At 51.3% G+C, this 19927-nt stretch overlaps 1 protein-coding gene across 1 annotated transcript in view; it reads right to left on the bottom strand.

Moving 5' to 3' along the window:
* Positions 1-19927, bottom strand: part of ctif (CBP80/20-dependent translation initiation factor) — a 192740-nt gene that overhangs the window by 47254 nt on the left and 125559 nt on the right. The window contains exons 10-11 of the mRNA XM_036937075.1: positions 3649-5185; positions 876-1175 (exon numbers count right to left, since the gene is read on the bottom strand). Coding sequence (XP_036792970.1) covers positions 876-1175; positions 3649-5185 — 1837 coding nt within the window. The remainder of the gene's footprint in view (positions 1-875; positions 1176-3648; positions 5186-19927) is intronic.

The raw sequence follows: 19927 nt of genomic DNA, 5'->3' as shown, positions 1-19927 counted from the left end.
GCCGCCTGGCTCGTTGCGAACTGTGTGAAGACCATTTCTTCCTAACAAAGACAGTAATTAATTTGCCAGAATTTTACATAATTATGACATAACACTGAAGGTTGTACAATGTAACAGCAATATTTAGACTTAGGGATGCCACCCGTTAGATAAAATACGGAACGGTTCCGTATTTCACTGAAAGAATAAACGTTTTGTTTTCGAGATGATAGTTTCCAGATTTGACCATATTAATGACCTAAGGCTCGTATTTCTGTGTGTTTACTATATTATAATTAAGTCTATGATTTGATAGAGCAGTTTGACTGAGCGGTGGTCGGCGGCAGCAGCAGGCTCGTAAGCATTCATTCAAACAGCACTTTCCTGTGTTTGCCAGCAGCTCTTAGCAATGCTTGAGCATTGCTTCAAACCTATCAACTCCTGAGATTAGGCTGGCAATACTAAAGTGCCTATAAGAACATCCAATAGTCAAAGGTATATGAAATACAAATGGCCACTACCATAAAGGCCTGATTGGTGGAGTGCTGCAGAGATGGTTGTCCTTCTGGAAGGTTCTCCCCATCTCCACAGAGGAACTCTGGACCTCTGTTAGAGTGAACATTGGGTTCTTGATCACATCCCTGACCAAGGCCCTTCTCCCATGATCGCTCAGTTTGGCTGGGCAGCCAGCTCTAGGAAGAGTCTTGGTGGTTCATTAGCTGTCACATTTACCCCACGTCACACACAGCCACCCACACAGCCACCCACACAGCCACCAATTATGACCATCCACACCTAAACACTGAGATAGTGACTGTGTGTGACTGGTGTCTGACAGACAGACAGGCAGGAATGCATGCACGCACATACCCCCCTCCCTCACCCTCTCTTCTCACCTGTAACATATTGAGCAGTAGTGACCTAAACTTGGTCCCCTCCACCATGAACAGGGCCATCTTGTCACACAGCCTTGCAGCAGTAGCAGCAAAGCTCCTGTCGCTGAGGGCCTTGTCATAGATGGTGCTGACTATCTGGGCCAGGGTCTCCTCTGACTGGGTCGAGCTCTGGGCCTCCTCCATGAAGGAGCTGAGCTGGCTGTCCACCCCGGCTCTGTTGCTCCTCATGCTGTTCAGGATCTCCAGCAGGCGGTGCATGCGGCTCCGCTGGGGCCCGACCGGAGACACCACAGCCTCCTCCTGGAGAACAGCAGAATAAAATAATGAAAAAAATCCTGGTCAATGGAGAATCACAGCCTTTCAGTCTGGAGCTCATCTTAATTGTGTCTGGGACTCTGCCTGGTCATAAACCCCCCAGCTATGTAATCATGTATTTGAGCTGACATATGAACAAGCATGGTGCCTTTCTCTGCTCAATAGATGTTTAACCAAACCGCTTACACAGGAAGTGAAACCCCTGAGAGAGGAAATATGGATTGACAACAGATACAGGATATGACATCATCAATGTGCTTCTTAACACCGTGTCAGTGAGTCTACAGGGAGGGTCAGGGTATTGTCACCGTAAAACACAGCACACAGAGCTAGCCTTAATGAGGAGCAGGCTACCCTGCAGGGGGTAGAGGCAACCCTGGCCGTGTTTTTGATGTAACCAACCTGGAAGACCAGGTGTGTTGAATATAGGCAATCACTGAACTGACCAATTAGCTCAGTTGGTGAGGTGTGGGGCCTAGGTGAAACAGTACCTGCTGCATTTCCAGGAACAGGGTTGTCTACCTCTGCTATAATGGTCTTATTTATTGGGCATCAAATGAAAGTGTCCTGAATCAGGTACTACCTGGAATTATTCAATTAGAAGCGCAGTTTTCGTTCTACGTTGCAAACAGTTTTGCTACGGTGTGCCTTAATGAATACAACCCTGAACCCCAAACGTGACAGGGATCTGACTGTGGATAATGTCCCATGTTTCCTCCCATTTAGGTAAATTCCTGTCTCTGGTCTCGTTCCAAATTACACGCTATTCCTTATATAGTGCACTACTTGACTAGAGCCTATAGTCAAAAGGAGTGCACTACATAGGGAACAGGCTTCCATCTGAGCCTTAGCCTGGTGTTTGAAGCAGTCTGTTAATCTCTGTCTGGTTGTCGCAGGCTGTTAGGGGGAGAGGAGCGGCCGCACCTTAGATACGTAGGTTAAGAACTAAACAGACACAAGCAATGAGTCCTGCTACAAGAGAAGTTGACCCCCGACATCAGAGTCTACAGACAAGCCATCACTGTTTCATGATATCCAATTGCGATTCAATTTCGATCTTGTCTCATCGTTCCAACTCCCCAACGGGCTCGGGAGAGGTTGAGTCCTCCGAAACATGACCCACCAAACCGCGCTTCTTAACACCCGCCCGCTCAACCCGGAAGCCAGCCGCACCAATGTGTCGGAGGGAACATTGTTGTCCTTGTGGCGCCCGGCCCGCCACATGGAGTCAGCCTGCAGGCGCCCGGCCCGCCACAAGGAGTCAGCCTGCAGGTGCCCGGCCCGCCACAAGGAGTCAGCCTGCAGGCGCCCGGCCCGCCACAAGGAGTCAGCCTGCAGGCGCCCGTCCCGCCACAAGGAGTCAGCCTGCAGGCGCCCGGCCCGCCACAAGGAGTCAGCCTGCAGGCGCCCGGCCCGCCACAAGGAGTCAGCCTGCAGGCCCCCGGCCCGCCACAAGGAGTCAGCCTGCAGGCGCCCGGCCCGCCACAAGGAGTCAGCCTGCAGGCGCCCGGCCCGCCACAAGGAGTCAGCCTGCAGGCCCCCGGCCCGCCACAAGGAGTCGCTAGAGCGCAATGAGCCAAGTAAAGCCCCACCGGCCAAACCCCCCCCTAACCCGGACGACACTGGGCCAAACCCTCCCCTAACTCGGACGACACTGGGCAAAACCCTCCCCTAACCCGGACGACACTGGGCCAAACCCTCCCCTAACCCGGACGACGCTGGGCCAAACCCTCCCCTAACTCGGACGACACTGGGCCAAACCCTCCCCTAACCCGGACGACACTGGGCCAAACCCTCCCCTAACCCGGACGACGCTGGGCCAAACCCTCCCCTAACCCGGACGACGCTGGGCCAAACCCTCCCCTAACCCGGACGACGCTGGGCCAAACCCTCCCCTAACCCGGACGACGTTGGGCCAAACCCTCCCCTAACCCGGACGACGTTGGGCCAAACCCTCCCCTAACCCGGACGACGCTGGGCCAAACCCTCCTCTAACCCGGACGACACTGGGCCAAACCCTCCCCTAACCCGGACGACGCTGGGCCAAACCCTCCTCTAACCCGGACGACACTGGGCCAAACCCTCCCCTAACCCGGACGACACTGGGCCAATTGTGCGCTTTATGGGACTCTCGGTCACGGCCGGTTGTGACACAGCCTGGGATCGAACCAGAGTCTGTTGTGACATCTCAAACACTGCGATGCAGTGCCTTGCGCCGCTCAGGAGGCCCCCACTGTTCTTTAATGAATTAGAGAGTTGCACCCCCACCTACCAAACAGACTCAGCAACCCATGTGTGTGTGTGTGTGTATATGAATGTGTATTCGTCTAAAATGATTACTGTGTGCATGTTTGTGTGTGTTTATGCATGTGTGTCGAAAGGGGAGGGCGTGGCCATGGCCTGCCTAAGACTGATGGTGATTGGCAGATAGATTAGACAGTAAAGATATTTAGTTTACCTTGTCTTTTAGCCTCCTCCTCAGCCTCTCCTTGGATGACTGCAGCAGGCTGACTTTAGGGCCCTCGTCCAGCTGGCTGTCCCTGTGCTTGTCACTCCCCGTCGGGCTCTGGCCCTTCTCCTGGCCCCCAGGCTGGCTGGGAAGCCCCTCACTGGGGCCCCTGGAGCTCTCTGTCTCCAGTCTGGTGCTGGTCTCCTCTGCCTTCACATTCTTTGTCTCTTTGGTGTTTCTGAGTGGTGCCCCCCCTCTGTCCCTGTCTCCCGTTGTGGTTGCCCCCCCTCTGTCCCTGTATCCCATTGTGGTTGCCCCCCCTCTGTCCCTGTCTCCCGTTGTGGTTGCCCCCCCTCTGTCCCTGTCTCCCGTTGTGGTTGCCCCCCCTCTGTCCCCGTCTCCCGTTGGTGCCCCCCTGTCCCTATCTCCCGTTGTGGTTGCCCCCCCTCTGTCCCTGTCTCCCGTTGGTGCCCCCCTGTCCCTGTCTCCCGTTGGTGCCCCCCTGTCCCTGTCTCCCGTTGTGGTTGCCCCCCCTCTGTCCCTGTCTCCCGTTGTGGTTGCCCCCCCTCTGTCCCTGTCTCCCGTTGTGGTTGCCCCCCCTCTGTCCCTGTCTCCCGTTGTGGTTGCCCCCCCTCTGTCCCTATCTCCCGTTGTGGTTGCCCCCCCTCTGTCCCTGTCTCCCGTTGTGGTTGCCCCCCCTCTGTCCCTGTCTCCCGTGGGTGCCTCCCCCCTGTCCCCGTCTCCCGTTGGTGCCGCCCCCCTGTCCCCGTCTCCCGTTGTGGTTGCCCCCCCTCTGTCCCTGTTTCCTGTTGGTGCCTCCCCCCTGTCCCTGTCTCCCGTTGTGGTTGCCCCCCCTCGGTCCCTGTCTCCCGTTGGTGCCCCCCCTCTGTCCCTGTCTCCCGTTGGTGCCCCCCCTCTGTCCCTGTCTCCCGTTGGTGCCCCCCCTCTGTCCCTGTCTCCCGTTGGTGCCCCCCCTCTGTCCCTGTCTCCCGTTGGTGCCCCCCCTCTGTCCCTGTCTCCCGTTGGTTCCCCCCCTCTGTCCCTGTCTCCCGTTGGTGCCCCCCCTCTGTCCCTGTCTCCCGTTGGTGCCCCCCCTCGGTCCCTGTCTCCCGTTGGTGCCCCCCCTCGGTCCCTGTCTCCCGTTGGTGCCCCCCCTCGGTCCCTGTCTCCCGTTGTGGTTGCCCCCCTGTCCCTGTCACCTGCCGGGCCCCCTTGCCCCTGCAGTCCCTGTCCTACCCCCTGTCCCTTCTGGTTGTGGTGCCAGCGGCGATTCTGGCTATAGCCGTGGTGGGGAGGTCCCTGACGCTGCCCGCCATGGCCCTGGAACTGTTGCCCGTGGCTACCTCCACGCTGTCCTCCCTGCTGCTGCTGTTGGTCACGAGGGTATCTACCATGACCCCCCGGCCCGGGCTGCTGCTGGTCATTCTGTTGCTGATTGACCGGTTGTTGTTGAGATGGAGGTTGTTGTCGTTGTGGCGACTGCTGCTGAGGATTCTGGGTCTTCCTGTCTCCTCCCCCTCCCGGAGGTCTCTGCTGCTGCTGTCTCCTGTAATGAAAGGAGCAGGGAGGGGTAAGGGTTCTGTTACCCACATGGCAAAGCGTGACACGATGACGCTACTCTGCCTGGCAAGCCTGAACCAAGCCAGCCACCCCTGTCAGAGTACCATGGCTGAATCCACACCCATCTGTTCTGTTCAGCCCTGTGACATCATCACTTCCTCTCTCTGTCTGTTCTCTGTTGACCGTCTATTGTAACAGTCCCACTCTCTCAGTCTGCCTGTTCAACACGCCTGGTCTCCCCGACACAGATCTATCAGCCTAGTGGTCACTGCTTTCAGATAGGACAGACACTAATGATATAACCCAACACCACAGACACTAATGATAGAACCCAACACCACAGACACTAATGATAGAACCCAACACCACAGACACTAATGATAGAACCCAACACCACAGACACTAATGATATAACCCAACACCACAGACACTAATGATAGAACCCAACACCACAGACACTAATGATAGAACCCAACACCACAGACACTAATGATAGAACCCAACACCACAGACACTAATGATAGAACCCAACACCACAGACACTAATGATAGAACCCAACACCACAGACACTAATGATAGAACCCAACACCACAGGCACTAATGATAGAACCCAACACCACAGACACTAATGATAGAACCCAACACCACAGACACTAATGATAGAACCCAACACCACAGACACTAATGATAGAACCCAACACCACAGGCACTAATGATAGAACCCAACACCACAGGCACTAATGATAGAACCCAACACCACAGACACTAATGATAGAACCCAACACCACAGACACTAATGATATAACACCACAGACACTAATGATATAACACCACAGACACTAATGATATAACACCACAGACACTAATGATAGAACCCAACACCACAGACACTAATGATAAGACCTATCTGTGGTGTTGGGTTCTAAGCTTTGACGAGGGAGGCCTGTGTTTATATAAACAGTAGGTGCGTCCCCATGTGACGTGGGTCTTCACTAGATGACTGACACAACAGGATTAGGAACATTTCCTGTTGTTATCTTCATTAGTCTCAGTCCAACTGGCCCTTTACATTACATGTCTGTTTGGGGTCTAATAGCATGTCGTCTGTCAGGTATCAACCCGTTGACTGAAATGTATCAGTTTACACTATGACATTCAACTGAAAAAATTACTTTTTCAACATGCCTTTAAATGTATTTATTTGTAACTATCAAACCATCCTAAATGACACTCAAACATCATTCTAACCCTTCAGGCCTAAACAACACCATCCAATATATCTCTAGCTGATCTTTCTACTGCTCGTCTTTAAATTCAACAGCGCGCCCACAGAGATATGGAAAACATAAAGCAGACCAATCCAATCGCACATCAATTCTCTCTCCTTCGCTTTAAACATGGGCCAGGGATATGTAACAAGTCAGTCAGTCTGTCTGTTTCCAGGACTGCAGTGATATGTAACAAGTCAGCCAGCCAGTCTGTCTGTTTCCAGTACTGCAGTGATATGTAACAAGTCAGTCAGCCAGTCTGTATGTTTCCAGAACTGCAGTGATATGTAACAAGCCAGTCAGCCAGTCTGTCTGTTTCCAGTACTGCAGTGATATGTAACAAGTCAGTCAGCCAGTCTGTCTGTTTCCAGAACTGCAGTGATATGTAACAAGTCAGTCAGTCAGTCTGTCTGTTTCCAGTACTGCAGTGATATGTAACAAGTCAGTCAGTCAGTCAGCCAGTCTGTCTGTTTCCAGTACTGCAGTGATATGTAACAAGTCAGTCAGTCAGTCAGCCAGTCTGTCTGTTTCCAGAACTGCAGTGATATGTAACAAGTCAGCCAGCCAGTCTGTCTGTTTCCAGTACTGCAGTGATATGTAACAAGTCAGTCAGCCAGTCTGTCTGTTTCCAGTACTGCAGTGATATGTAACAAGTCAGTCAGTCAGTCAGTCAGCCAGTCTGTCTGTTTCCAGTACTGCAGTGATATGTAACAAGTCAGTCAGCCAGTCTGTCTGTTTCCAGTACTGCAGTGATATGTAACAAGTCAGTCAGCCAGTCTGTCTGTTTCCAGAACTGCAGTGATATGTAACAAGTCAGTCAGCCAGTCTGTCTGTTTCCAGTACTGCAGTGATATGTAACAAGTCAGTCAGCCAGTCTGTCTGTTTCCAGAACTGCAGTGATATGTAACAAGTCAGTCAGCCAGTCTGTCTGTTTCCAGAACTGCAGTGATATGTAACAAGTCAGTCAGCCAGTCTGTCTGTTTCCAGTACTGCAGTGATATGTAACAAGTCAGTCAGCCAGTCTGTCTGTTTCCAGAACTGCAGTGATATGTAACAAGTCAGTCAGCCAGTCTGTCTGTTTCCAGAACTGCAGTGATATGTAACAAGTCAGCCAGTCTGTCTGTTTCCAGTACTGCAGTGATATGTAACAAGTCAGTCAGCCAGTCTGTCTGTTTCCAGAACTGCAGTGATATGTAACAAGTCAGTCAGCCAGTCTGTCTGTTTCCAGTACTGCAGTGATATGTAACAAGCCAGTCAGCCAGTCTGTCTGTTTCCAGAACTGCAGTGATATGTAACAAGTCAGTCAGCCAGTCTGTCTGTTTCCAGAACTGCAGTGATATGTAACAAGTCAGTCAGCCAGTCTGTCTGTTTCCAGTACTGCAGTGATATGTAACAAGCCAGTCAGCCAGTCTGTCTGTTTCCAGAACTGCAGTGATATGTAACAAGTCAGTCAGCCAGTCTGTCTGTTTCCAGTACTGCAGTGATATGTAACAAGTCAGCCAGTCAGTCTGTCTGTTTCCAGAACTGCAGTGATATGTAACAAGTCAGCCAGTCTGTCTGTTTCCAGTACTGCAGTGATATGTAACAAGTCAGTCAGCCAGCCAGTCTGTTTCCAGAACTGCAGTGATATGTAACAAGTCAGTCAGCCAGTCTGTCTGTTTCCAGAACTGCAGTGATATGTAACAAGTCAGTCAGCCAGTCTGTCTGTTTCCAGAACTGCAGTGATATGTAACAAGTCAGTCAGCCAGTCTGTCTGTTTCCAGAACTGCATTGATATGTAACAAGTCAGTCAGCCAGTCTGTCTGTTTCCAGAACTGCAGTGATATGTAACAAGTCAGTCAGCCAGTCTGTCTGTTTCCAGAACTGCAGTGATATGTAACAAGCCAGTCAGTCAGCCAGTCTGTCTGTTTCCAGTACTGCAGTGATATGTAACAAGTCAGCCAGTCAGTCTGTTTCCAGAACTGCAGTGATATGTAACAAGTCAGCCAGCCAGTCTGTCTGTTTCCAGAACTGCAGTGATATGTAACAAGCCAGTCAGCCAGTCTGTCTGTTTCCAGAACTGCAGTGATATGTAACAAGTCAGCCAGCCAGTCTGTCTGTTTCCAGAACTGCAGTGATATGTAACAAGCCAGTCAGCCAGTCTGTCTGTTTCCAGAACTGCAGTGATATGTAACAAGTCAGTCAGCCAGTCTGTCTGTTTCCAGTACTGCAGTGATATGTAACAAGTCAGCCAGCCAGTCTGTCTGTTTCCAGAACTGCAGTGATATGTAACAAGTCAGCCAGCCAGTCTGTCTGTTTCCAGTACTGCAGTGATATGTAACAAGTCAGCCAGTCAGTCTGTCTGTTTCCAGTACTGCAGTGATATGTAACAAGTCAGTCAGCCAGTCTGTCTGTTTCCAGAACTGCAGTGATATGTAACAAGTCAGTCAGCCAGTCTGTCTGTTTCCAGAACTGCAGTGATATGTAACAAGTCAGTCAGCCAGTCTGTCTGTTTCCAGTACTGCAGTGATATGTAACAAGTCAGTCAGCCAGTCTGTCTGTTTCCAGAACTGCAGTGATATGTAACAAGTCAGTCAGCCAGTCTGTCTGTTTCCAGAACTGCAGTGATATGTAACAAGTCAGCCAGCCAGTCTGTCTGTTTCCAGAACTGCAGTGATATGTAACAAGTCAGCCAGCCAGTCTGTCTGTTTCCAGAACTGCAGTGATATGTAACAAGTCAGCCAGTCTGTCTGTCTGTTTCCAGTACTACTGTATTCTCTAGGGGAGCCGGCTCCCTACACGGCCGGCTCACGGCCGGCTCCCTACACGGCCGGCTCCCTACACAGCCGGCTCACGGCCGGCTCCCTACACGGCCGGCTCCCTACACGGCCGGCTCCCTACACGGCCGGCTCCCTACACGGCCGGCTCCCTACACGGCCGGCTCCTACACGGCCGGCTCCCTACACGGCCGGCTCCCTACACGGCCGGCTCCCTACACGGCCGGCTCCCTACACGGCCGGCTCCCTACACGGCCGGCTCCCTACACGGCCGGCTCCTACACGGCCGGCTCCTACACGGCCGGCTCCTACACGGCCGGCTCCCTACACGGCCGGCTCCCTACACGGCCGGCTCCCTACACGGCATCAACAGCTTTTCATTAGTAGACCATTAGTATAATATTCTGAGTGCTCAGTCCTCTGCTCTGCTACCGTGTTATATGTTTCTCTGGGCTATTTCTGCCATTACAGGGCTAGGCAGCACCCAGAACTATGTTAGCGTAGCCTAGCGTAGAGGAGGGGGTGCTGTGTGTGTGGTGGTTATTAAACTGATATGTGACAGTAGACGTGAGGGTCACAGGGAAGAGTCGTGGTGCCCTGTGTAACGGTAGTAGGTACGAGCTAGCTTCCTGAACCCACCATGTTTATATCAAACTATATTGAAACCCTCCGCCTGTCTAGGACACTCAAGCAGTATAGAGGCTATACATGTCACAACAACAGTCCAAACACAACCATGTCCTATAATCTAACACACAAAATGAACGTCGTTTCGAAACACACTGGGTGTACAAAACATCAGGAACACCTTCCTAATACTGAGTTTCACCCCGTTCTCCCTCAGAACAGACTCAATGTGTCGGGGCATGGACTCTACAAGGTGTCGAAAGCGTTCCACAGGAATGCTGGCCCCATGTTGACCCAATGCTGGTCCAAATGGAATGGATGACCTTTGGGTGGTGGACCATTCTTGACACACAAGGGAAACTGATGAGCATGAAAAACCCAGGAGCATTGCAGTTCTTGACACACTCAAACCCTGTTCAAAGTCACACATCTTTTGTCTTTCCCATTCACCCTCTGAATAGCACACATACACAATCCATGTCTCAGTTGACTCCAGGCTTAAATATCCTTCTTTATCTTGACGGATTGAAGTATATTTAACAAGTGACATCAATAAGGGATCATAGCTTTCACCTGGACTCACCTGGACAGTCTGTGTCATGGAAAAGAGCAGGTGTTCTTAATGTTTTGTAGTGAATATCAAAGCAATAACTGAATATCCACATCTCATTACAACTCTGATATAGAGCAGTACATTTCACAGAGACTAGTAGTTATGGATGTGGTTGGTCCTAGTCTAGTATAAGATCCTAATACCATTTCTGTCTGTCTGTCTGTCTGTCTGTCTGTCTGTCTGTCTGTCTGTCTGTCTGTCTGTCTGTCTGACTGACCTTCTGTCAGATGTTTTGTGACAAGGTCCCCGGGATGGGAAAAGGAATCTTAGCGATCACGTCTGACGGCCTCAGCCAGACAAGCAGAAACACATTGCAGCAAGCGTGCACATACAGACCTTACTTCACCCCTCACTTGCACAATAATTACGACCATAATAATTTAATGAACTTACGTAACGTTCCCCCCCAGACGCTCGTAGTGCTTAACATAATGAGGGGGATCCTCACCTGACCCCCCTTTAACATGGATCCTGAGTGGCGCAGTGGTCTAAGACACTGCATCTCAGTGCAAGAGGCGCCACTGCAGTCCCTGGTTCAAATCCAGGCTGCATCACATCAGGATGTGATTGGGAGTCCCATAGGGCGGCGCACAACTGTCCCAGCGTGGTCCGCGTTTGGCCGGGGTTGGCCATCATTGTAAATAAGAATTTGTTCTTAACTCACTTACCTAGTTTAAAAAAAAGGTTATATGAATATAAAAATGAATAAAAACATGCATCTACCCCATCCTGTCTTCCTGTCCTCCTGTCTTCCTGTCCTCCTCAACACCAACAGCACTTCACCTTTGTACCCTCCAGCCCACCCTGCTCATAAAAACATGCACCCGGAACAATCTCAACCTTTTCACCCCAAAGCTTTATAGTGAGCTGTGAGTGTCGCCACTGTCAGACCAACGGAGGAGAGGCTGGGGGTGTCAGACCAACGGAGGAGAGGCTGGGGGTGTCAGACCAACGGAGGAGAGGCTGGGGGTGTCAGACCAACGGAGGCGAGGCTGAGGGTGTCAGACCATTGGTGGAGAGGCTGGGGGTGTCAGACCAACGGAGGCGAGGCTGAGGGTGTCAGACCATTGGTGGAGAGGCTGGGGGTGTCAGGCCGATGGAGGAGAGGCTGGGGGTGTCAGACCGACGGAGGAGAGGCTGGGGGTGTCAGACCAACGGAGGAGAGGCTGGGGGTGTCAGACCAACGGAGGAGAGGCTGGGGGTGTCAGACCAACGGAGGAGAGGCTGGGGGTGTCAGACCAACGGAGGAGAGGCTGGGGGTGTCAGACCAACGGAGGAGAGGCTGGGGGTGTCAGACCAACGGAGGAGAGGCTGGGTGTGTCAGACCAATGGTGGAGAGGCTGGGGGTGGGACTGACAGGCTCAAAATGAAGACGGTCCGAGGGCCCCAGGTTCCATGCTATTCTAAGACTTTATGAGCGTTAACCCCGGGACTGACCCCGACCCATCGTGTGTGTGTGTGTGTGTGTGTGTGTGTGTGTGACTTAGACTTGTATTACAGCTGCATCTCCAGAGTGTTTCATGGTAAAATACTCAGACGAGGAAAGAGTAACAGCACATAGTCCATCACTGTCTTCAGCTAAACAATCACTCAATTTACAGCATAAGGCCAAAGACACACCAGAATAGCTTTTCAAAAGGTGTTCAGTGTTCCTGAGTGGTCTAGTCTCAGTCCTCGACAGTGTTTCATGGTTTGAATAGCCATGGGCAGAAGAGAGAAACCGCACACTGTCCAGTAGTCTTATGGATTCACCAAATAGACAGGAAGTGGAGAGGTGCATAAAGACTGTCGGAGGATATTAAGTAGAACGATTCACAATTTGAAGAAGAAGTGTTCCAAATGTTTTTCATGTCAAATGGTAGAAAGAGAAGTTCAGGCGTTGCCGTAGTTTTGATTTCAACTTTCCCACAAAAGGCTCCGTCTGAACCTTGAAACATTCACCTTTAATAATGCTTTTAACATTTGAACACTTTTCAACAGGAGAGGAAAAGTCCGCTTCTTACAGACGTTTTCCTTAACAAATGTTTTGGAACTTTTCTTAGCTTGTAAAGCACACTGTCACTGTCTGGCAAAATCAAAACAGAGGGAACATTTTAGAAGTGTCTTTTTTTTTTTAAAGCCACTTGAGTGGTCAAAAGGGAGAATTTTATAATAAGAGACCTTGAATATGTTCTCCTGATGTCAATACAACAGCATCACGTTGATGTCTTTATTGGCTGTCTGAAAAGTAATGATCTATCGAGCAGGAGATTAAATAAAGTGCAGAATATTTCTGCCCACAACATTTATTGGGCTTTAAACTCAGCTGCAAATGTACAAAGACTCGGATGAATAAAGGTTGCTAACGTTCAACACATAACAATAGGTCTCCAGACTGACTACACCAGGATGCCGACTACACCAGGATGCCGACTACACCAGGATGCCGACTACACCAGGATGCCGACTACACCAGGATGCCGACTACACCAGGATGCCGACTACACTAGGACGGTGCTTCCGTGTCCCCTGAGGCACTAAGCTGAGCGAGAAGAGAGCAGGAGACAGGTGTCAAGGTGAAGAGGGAATAAGAGAGGAGAGCTTTCTGCTATTTGGTTGAGGCTCTTAAGAGGGGGGGGGGGGGGGGGGGGGGGGGGGGGTGCTAGACAGAAATGGGGTGGAAAAGGATGGTGTTATAAAGAGACACAGGTGATTTAGTCCTGAGCTCCAGACGGCTGTGTGTGTGTGAACATTTACAGCATGTCTATCCATCAGCCTCGCTGGTCCCCTCTCCTGGGGGGCCAGATCAGTGTATAGTAATCTAGTAGGTAGGTAAGATAAAAGCTTTGAGGGAGACGTGTGGAGTCCGTCTGCTCCTATTATTCATATACAGCAAAGACTCAGCCATGGGGATAACTCAGCAGGAACCTGTTCTGGTCGAGTTAATGAACTAAAGCATAGAACCATGAATAATAGATCAGCAGAAAATTACATGACAGAGCCAATGATCTATGCATGCCCTGGATTCTAACTTACATACAGAACATGTACCATAGTGTTTCTTAGTCTGGTTAAGAGTCTAATCAGGTTTTACCATTGTTATCTCCCATGAGTCTGATACTTATCATGCCGTGTGTGTGTGTGTGTGTGTGTGTGTGTGTGTGTGTGTTTCCATCCGGATAAAGAGGTTAATAAAAACTTGATGAAGTGGCACTTCCCTCCTCTCCTCTCCACCCTCCTCTCCTATCCAGCCTCCTCTCCTCTCCACCCTCCTCTCCTATCCAGCCTCCTCTCCTATCCAGCCTCCTCTCCTATCCAGCCTCCTCTCCTATCCAGCCTCCTCTCCTATCCAGCCTCCTCTCCTCTCCTCTCCACCCTCCTCTCCACCCTCCTCTCCTCTCCTCTCCAGCCTCCTCTCCTCTCCTCTCCAGCCTCCTCTCCTCTCCTCTCCAGCCTCCTCTCCTCTCCTCTCCAGCCTCCTCTCCTCTCCTATCCACCCTCCTCTCCTCTCCTCTCCACCCTCCTCTCCTCTCCTATCCACCCTCCTCTCCTATCCACCCTCCTATCCACCCTCCTCTCCTCTCCTATCCACCCTCCCCTCCTCTCCTATCCACCCTCCCCTCCTCTCCTTTCCTCTCTACCCTCCTCTCCTATCCACCCTCTCCTCTCCTATCCACCCTCCTCTCCACCCCCTCCTCTCCTATCCACCCTCCTCCTCTCCTCTCCAGCCTCCTCTCCTCTCCTATCCACCCTCCTCTCCTCTGCACCCTCCTCTCCTATCCACCCTCTCCTATCCACCCTCCCCTCCTAACCACCCTCCTCTTCTCCTCTCCACCCCCTCCTCTCCTATCCACCCTCCTCTCCTCTCCTCCTCTCCTATCCACCCTCCTCCTCTCCTCCCTTATCCACCCCCTCTCCTTCCCTATCCACCCTCCTCCTCTCCTTCCCTATCCACCCTCCTCCTCTCCTTCCCTATTCACCCTCCTCCTCTCCTTCCCTATTCACCCTCCTCCTCTCCTTCCCTATTCACCATCCTCCTCTCCTTCCCTATCCACCATCCTCCTCTCCTTCCCTATCCACCCTCCTCCTCTCCTTCCCTATCCACCCTCCTCCTCTCCTTCCCTATCCACCCTCCTCTCCTCTCCTCCTCTCCTATCCACCCTCCTCCTCTCCTCCCTTATCCACCCTCCTCTCCACCTCCTCTCCTTCCCTATTCACCCTCCTCCTCTCCTTCCCTATCCACCACCCTCCTCCTCTCCTTCCCTATTCACCCTCCTCCTCTCCTTCCCTATCCACCCTCCTCCTCTCCTTCCCTATTCACCCTCCTCCTCTCCTTCCCTATCCACCCTCCTCCTCTCCTTCCCTATCCACCCTCCTCCTCTCCTTCCCTATCCACCCTCCTCCTCTCCTTCCCTATTCACCCTCCTCTCCTTCCCTATCCACCCTCCTCCTCTCCTTCCCTATCCACCCTCCTCCTCTCCTTCCCTATCCACCCTCCTCCTCTCCTTCCCTATCCACCCTCCTCCTCTCCTCCCTTATCCACCCTCCTCTCCACCTCCTCTCCTTCCCTATCCACCCTCCTCCTCTCCTTCCCTACCCACCCTCCTCCTCTCCTTCCCTACCCACCCTCCTCCTCTCCTTCCCTATCCACCCTCCTCCTCTCCTTCCCTATCCACCCTCCTCCTCTCCTTCCCTTATCCACCCTCCTCCTCTCCTTCCCTTATCCACCCTCCTCCTCTCCTTCCCTTATCCACCCTCCTCCTCTCCTTCCCTTATCCACCCTCCTCCTCTCCTTCCCTATCCACCCTCCTCCTCTCCTCTCCTTCCCTATCCACCCTCCTCCGCTCCTTCCCTATCCACCCTCCTCCGCTCCTTCCCTATCCACCCTCCTCCTCTCCTTCCCTATCCACCCTCCTCCTCTCCTTCCCTATCCACCCTCCTCTCCTTCTCTATCCACCCTCCTCCGCTCCTTCCCTATCCACCCTCCTCCGCTCCTTCCCTATCCACCCTCCTCCGCTCCTTCCCTATCCACCCTCCTCCTCTCCTTCCCTATCCACCCTCCTCCGCTCCTTCCCTATCCACCCTCCTCCGCTCCTTCCCTATCCACCCTCCTCCTCTCCTTCCCTATCCACCACCCTCCTCTCCTTCCCTATCCACCCTCCTCCTCTCCTTCCCTATCCACCCTCCTCCTCTCCTTCCCTATCCACCCTCCTCCTCTCCTTCCCTATCCACCCTCCTCCTCTCCTTCCCTATCCACCCTCCTCCTCTCCTTCCCTATCCACCCTCCTCCTCTCCTTCCCTATCCACCCTCCTCCTCTCCTTCCCTATCCACCCTCCTCCTCTCCTTCCCTATCCACCCTCCTCCGCTCCTTCCCTATCCACCCTCCTCCGCTCCTTCCCTATCCACCCTCCTCCTCTCCTTCCCTATCCACCCTCCTCCACTCCTTCCCTATCCACCCTCCTCCTCTCCTTCCCTATCCACCCTCCTCCTCTCCTTCCCTATCCACCCTCCTCCTCTCCTTCCCTATCCACCCTCCTCCTCTCCTTCCCTATCCACCCTCCTCCTCTCCTTCCCTATCCACCCTCCTCCTCTCCTTCCCTATCCACCCTCCTCCTCTCCTTCCCTATCCACCCTCCTCCTCTCCTTCCCTATCCACCCTCCTCCTCTCCTTCCCTATCCACCCTCCTCCTCTCCTTCCCTATCCACCCTCCTCCTCTCCTTCTCTATCCACCCTCCTCCTCTCCTCCCATATCCACCCTCCTCCTCCCCTCCTGGGCGTGTCTCTACTTTACCTGGTACTGACCAGTCGTTTCCCCCCGGGCGGCAGCAGCACGGTTAGGTCTAGATGGTCCTGGATGATGTGGTGCAACCCTCTAAAAGCAGCATGACAGTGTGTTGGAATGGAGGACGACCGAGGATGGAAAACACAAGAGGACACAAAGCAAGAGGGGAGGGGAGAGGGAATGGGGAGGGGAGGAGAGGGAATGGGGAGGGAGGGAATGGGGAGGGGAGGAAAGGGAATGGGGAGGGGAGAGGGAGGGAATGGGGAGGGGAGGAGAGGGAATGGGGAGGGGAGAGGGAGGGAATGGAGAGGGGATGAGAGGGAATGGGGAGGGGAGAGGGAGGAGAGGGAATGGGGAGGGGAGGAGAGGGAATGGGGAGGAGAGGGAATGGGGAGGGGAGGAGAGGGAATGGGGAGGGGAGGAGAGGGAATGGGGAGGGGAGAGGAAGGAGAGGGGAGGAGAGGGAATGGGGAGGGGAAGAGGAGGAGAGGGAATGGGGAGGGGAAGGAATGGGGAGGGGAGAGGGAGGAGAGGGAATGGGGAGGGGAGGAGAGGGAATGGGGAGGGGAAGGAATGGGGAGGGGGAGGAGAGGGAATGGGGAGGGGGAGGAGAGGGAATGGGGAGGGGAGGAGAGGGAATGGGGAGGGGAGGAGAGGGAATGGGGAGGGGGAGGAGAAGGAATGGGGAGGGAGGAGGAGGAGAGGGAATGGGGAGGGGAGGAGGAGGAGAGGGAATGGGGAGGGGGAGGAGAGGGAATGTGGAGGGGGGGAGAAGGAATGGGGAGGGAGGAGGAGGAGAGGGAATGGGGAGGGGGAGGAGAGGGAATGGGGAGGGGGAGGAGAAGGAATGGGGAGGGAGGAGGAGGAGAGGGAATGGGGAGGGGAGGAGGAGGAGAGGGAATGGGGAGGAGGAGGAGAGGGGATGGGGAGGGGGGGGAGAAGGAATGGGGAGGGGAGGAGAGGGAATGGGGAGGAGAGGGCATATGGGATGGGGAGGAGAGGGAATGGGGAGGAGAGGGCATATGGGATGGGGAGGAGAGGAGGAGGAGAGGGAATGGGGAGGAGAGGAGAGGGAATGGGGAGAGCATATGGGATGGGGAGGGGATGGACAACAAAACAACTACAGATTTAATTACACACTTCTACATGGCAACTAAAAAGTGGTATGAGAGATGACAGACAGACATAAACATGGATCTGCAGCTGGTTGCTGATAGCTGCTGTTGCCGTGACGACAGAGAACCGAGGCTTGCTGCCCTTACCCTTTGATTAGGAAACACCTTGGATGTGACCAGAATGGCACCCTATTCCCTACATAGTGCACTACCTGGTCACTTCACTATGGAAAAGGTTGCCATTTGGGACACAAGCTTCTTCTCTGACCCAGACCAGCCAATCGATCCAACCAGCAGAGGGGAACCACTCAATACAACTACCTCAACGTTTAGATGTTTTATTATGTTCCAGACAGGTGCTTTATCGACTGGTGTATGGATTCACTACATTTCATTAGCAGCAAAGACAGCTAACCTATTCCTGGTCCAATACTACTGTGTGTGTGTGTGTGTGTGTGTCCCCTCATCTGTGTCAACAAAGCAAACGTGAGGTCATCCTGGTTAGTCGGTAGTTGTAAGAGGAAAGGAGGTAGATTCAAACCATGTGGTGAGACAGACCGGTAGACAGGCAGAGAGACAGACAGGCAGACAGGCAGAGAGGCAGACAGGCAGAGAGGCAGACAGCGAGACAGGCAGGCAGAGAGACAGACAGGCAGAGAGACAGACAGGCAGAGAGACAGACAGGCAGAGAGACAGACAGGCAGAGAGACAGACAGGTAGACAGGTAGACAGGCAGACAGGCAGAGAGACAGGCAGAGAGACAGGCAGAGATTAGTAGTTATATTGGATGGTGTGTATAGACAGTATAGACAGTAGTTATATAGGATGGTGTGTATAGACAGTAGTTATATAGGATGGTGTGTATAGACAGTATAGACAGTAGTTATATAGGATGGTGTGTATAGACAGTAGTTATATAGGATGGTGTGTATAGACAGTAGTTATATAGGATGGTGTGTATAGACAGTAGTTATATAGGATGGTGTGTATAGACAGTATAGACAGTAGTTATATAGGATGGTGTGTATAGACAGTATAGACAGTAATTATATAGGATGGTGTGTATAGACAGTATAGACAGTACAGACAGTAGTTATATAGGATGGTGTGTATAGACAGTAGTTATATAGGATGGTGTGTATAGACAGTAGTTATATAGGATGGTGTGTATAGACAGTATAGACAGTAGTTATATAGGATGGTGTGTATAGGCAGTATAGACAGTAGTTATATAGGATGGTGTGTATAGACAGTAGTTATATAGGATGGTGTGTATAGACAGTAGTTGTACAGGATGGTGTGTATAGACAGTAGTTATATAGGATGGTGTGTATAGACAGTAGTTATATAGGATGGTGTGTATAGACAGTAGTCATATAGGACGGTGTGTATAGACAGTAGTTATATAGGATGGTGTGTATAGACAGTAGTTGTATAGGATGGTGTGTATAGACAGTAGTTATACAGGATGGTGTGTATAGACAGTAGTTATATAGGACGGTGTGTATAGACAGTAGTTATATAGGATGGTGTGTATAGACAGTAGTTATATAGGATGGTGTGTATAGACAGTAGTTGTATAGGATGGTGTGTATAGACAGTAGTTATACAGGATGGTGTGTATAGACAGTAGTCATATAGGACGGTGTGTATAGACAGTAGTTATATAGGATGGTGTGTATAGACAGTAGTTATATAGGATGGTGTGTATAGACAGTAGTTGTAGAGGATGGTGTGTATAGACAGTAGTTATATAGGATGGTGTGTATAGACAGTAGTTATATAGGATGGTGTGTATAGACAGTAGTTATATAGGATGGTGTGTATAGACAGTAGTTATATAGGATGGTGTGTATAGACAGTATAGACAGTAGTTATATAGGACGGTGTGTATAGACAGTAGTTATATAGGATGGTGTGTATAGACAGTATAGACAGTAGTTATATAGGATGGTGTGTATAGACAGTATAGACAGTAGTTATATAGGATGGTGTGTATAGACAGTAGTTATATAGGATGGTGTGTATAGACAGTAGTTATATAGGATGGTGTGTGTAGACAGTATAGACAGTAGTTATATAGGATGGTGTGTATAGACAGTATAGACAGTAGTTATATAGGATGGTGTGTATAGACAGTAGTTATATAGGATGGTGTGTGTAGACAGTAGTTATATAGGATGGTGTGTATAGACAGTAGTTATATAGGATGGTGTGTATAGACAGTATAGACAGTAGTTATATAGGATGGTGTGTATAGACAGTATAGACAGTAGTTATATAGGATGGTGTGTATAGACAGTAGTTATATAGGATGGTGTGTATAGACAGTAGTTATATAGGATGGTGTGTATAGACAGTAGTTATATAGGATGGTGTGTATAGACAGTAGTTAGTTATATAGGATGGTGTGTATAGACAGTATAGACAGTAGTTATATAGGACGGTGTGTATAGACAGTAGTTATATAGGATGAACCATGACTAGAATTAAGTATATACAGTGCATTCAGAAAGTACACAGATTCCTTGAATTTTCCAAATTTTGTTACGTTGCAACCTTATTCTAAAATTGATTCAAATTAT

The sequence above is a fragment of the Oncorhynchus mykiss genome, chromosome 12 (assembly GCF_013265735.2).
Source record: "Oncorhynchus mykiss isolate Arlee chromosome 12, USDA_OmykA_1.1, whole genome shotgun sequence".
NCBI lineage: Eukaryota > Metazoa > Chordata > Actinopteri > Salmoniformes > Salmonidae > Oncorhynchus > Oncorhynchus mykiss.
The sequence above is the reverse complement of the archived record's forward strand: the minus strand, read 5'-3'. Positions and strand labels throughout refer to the sequence as shown.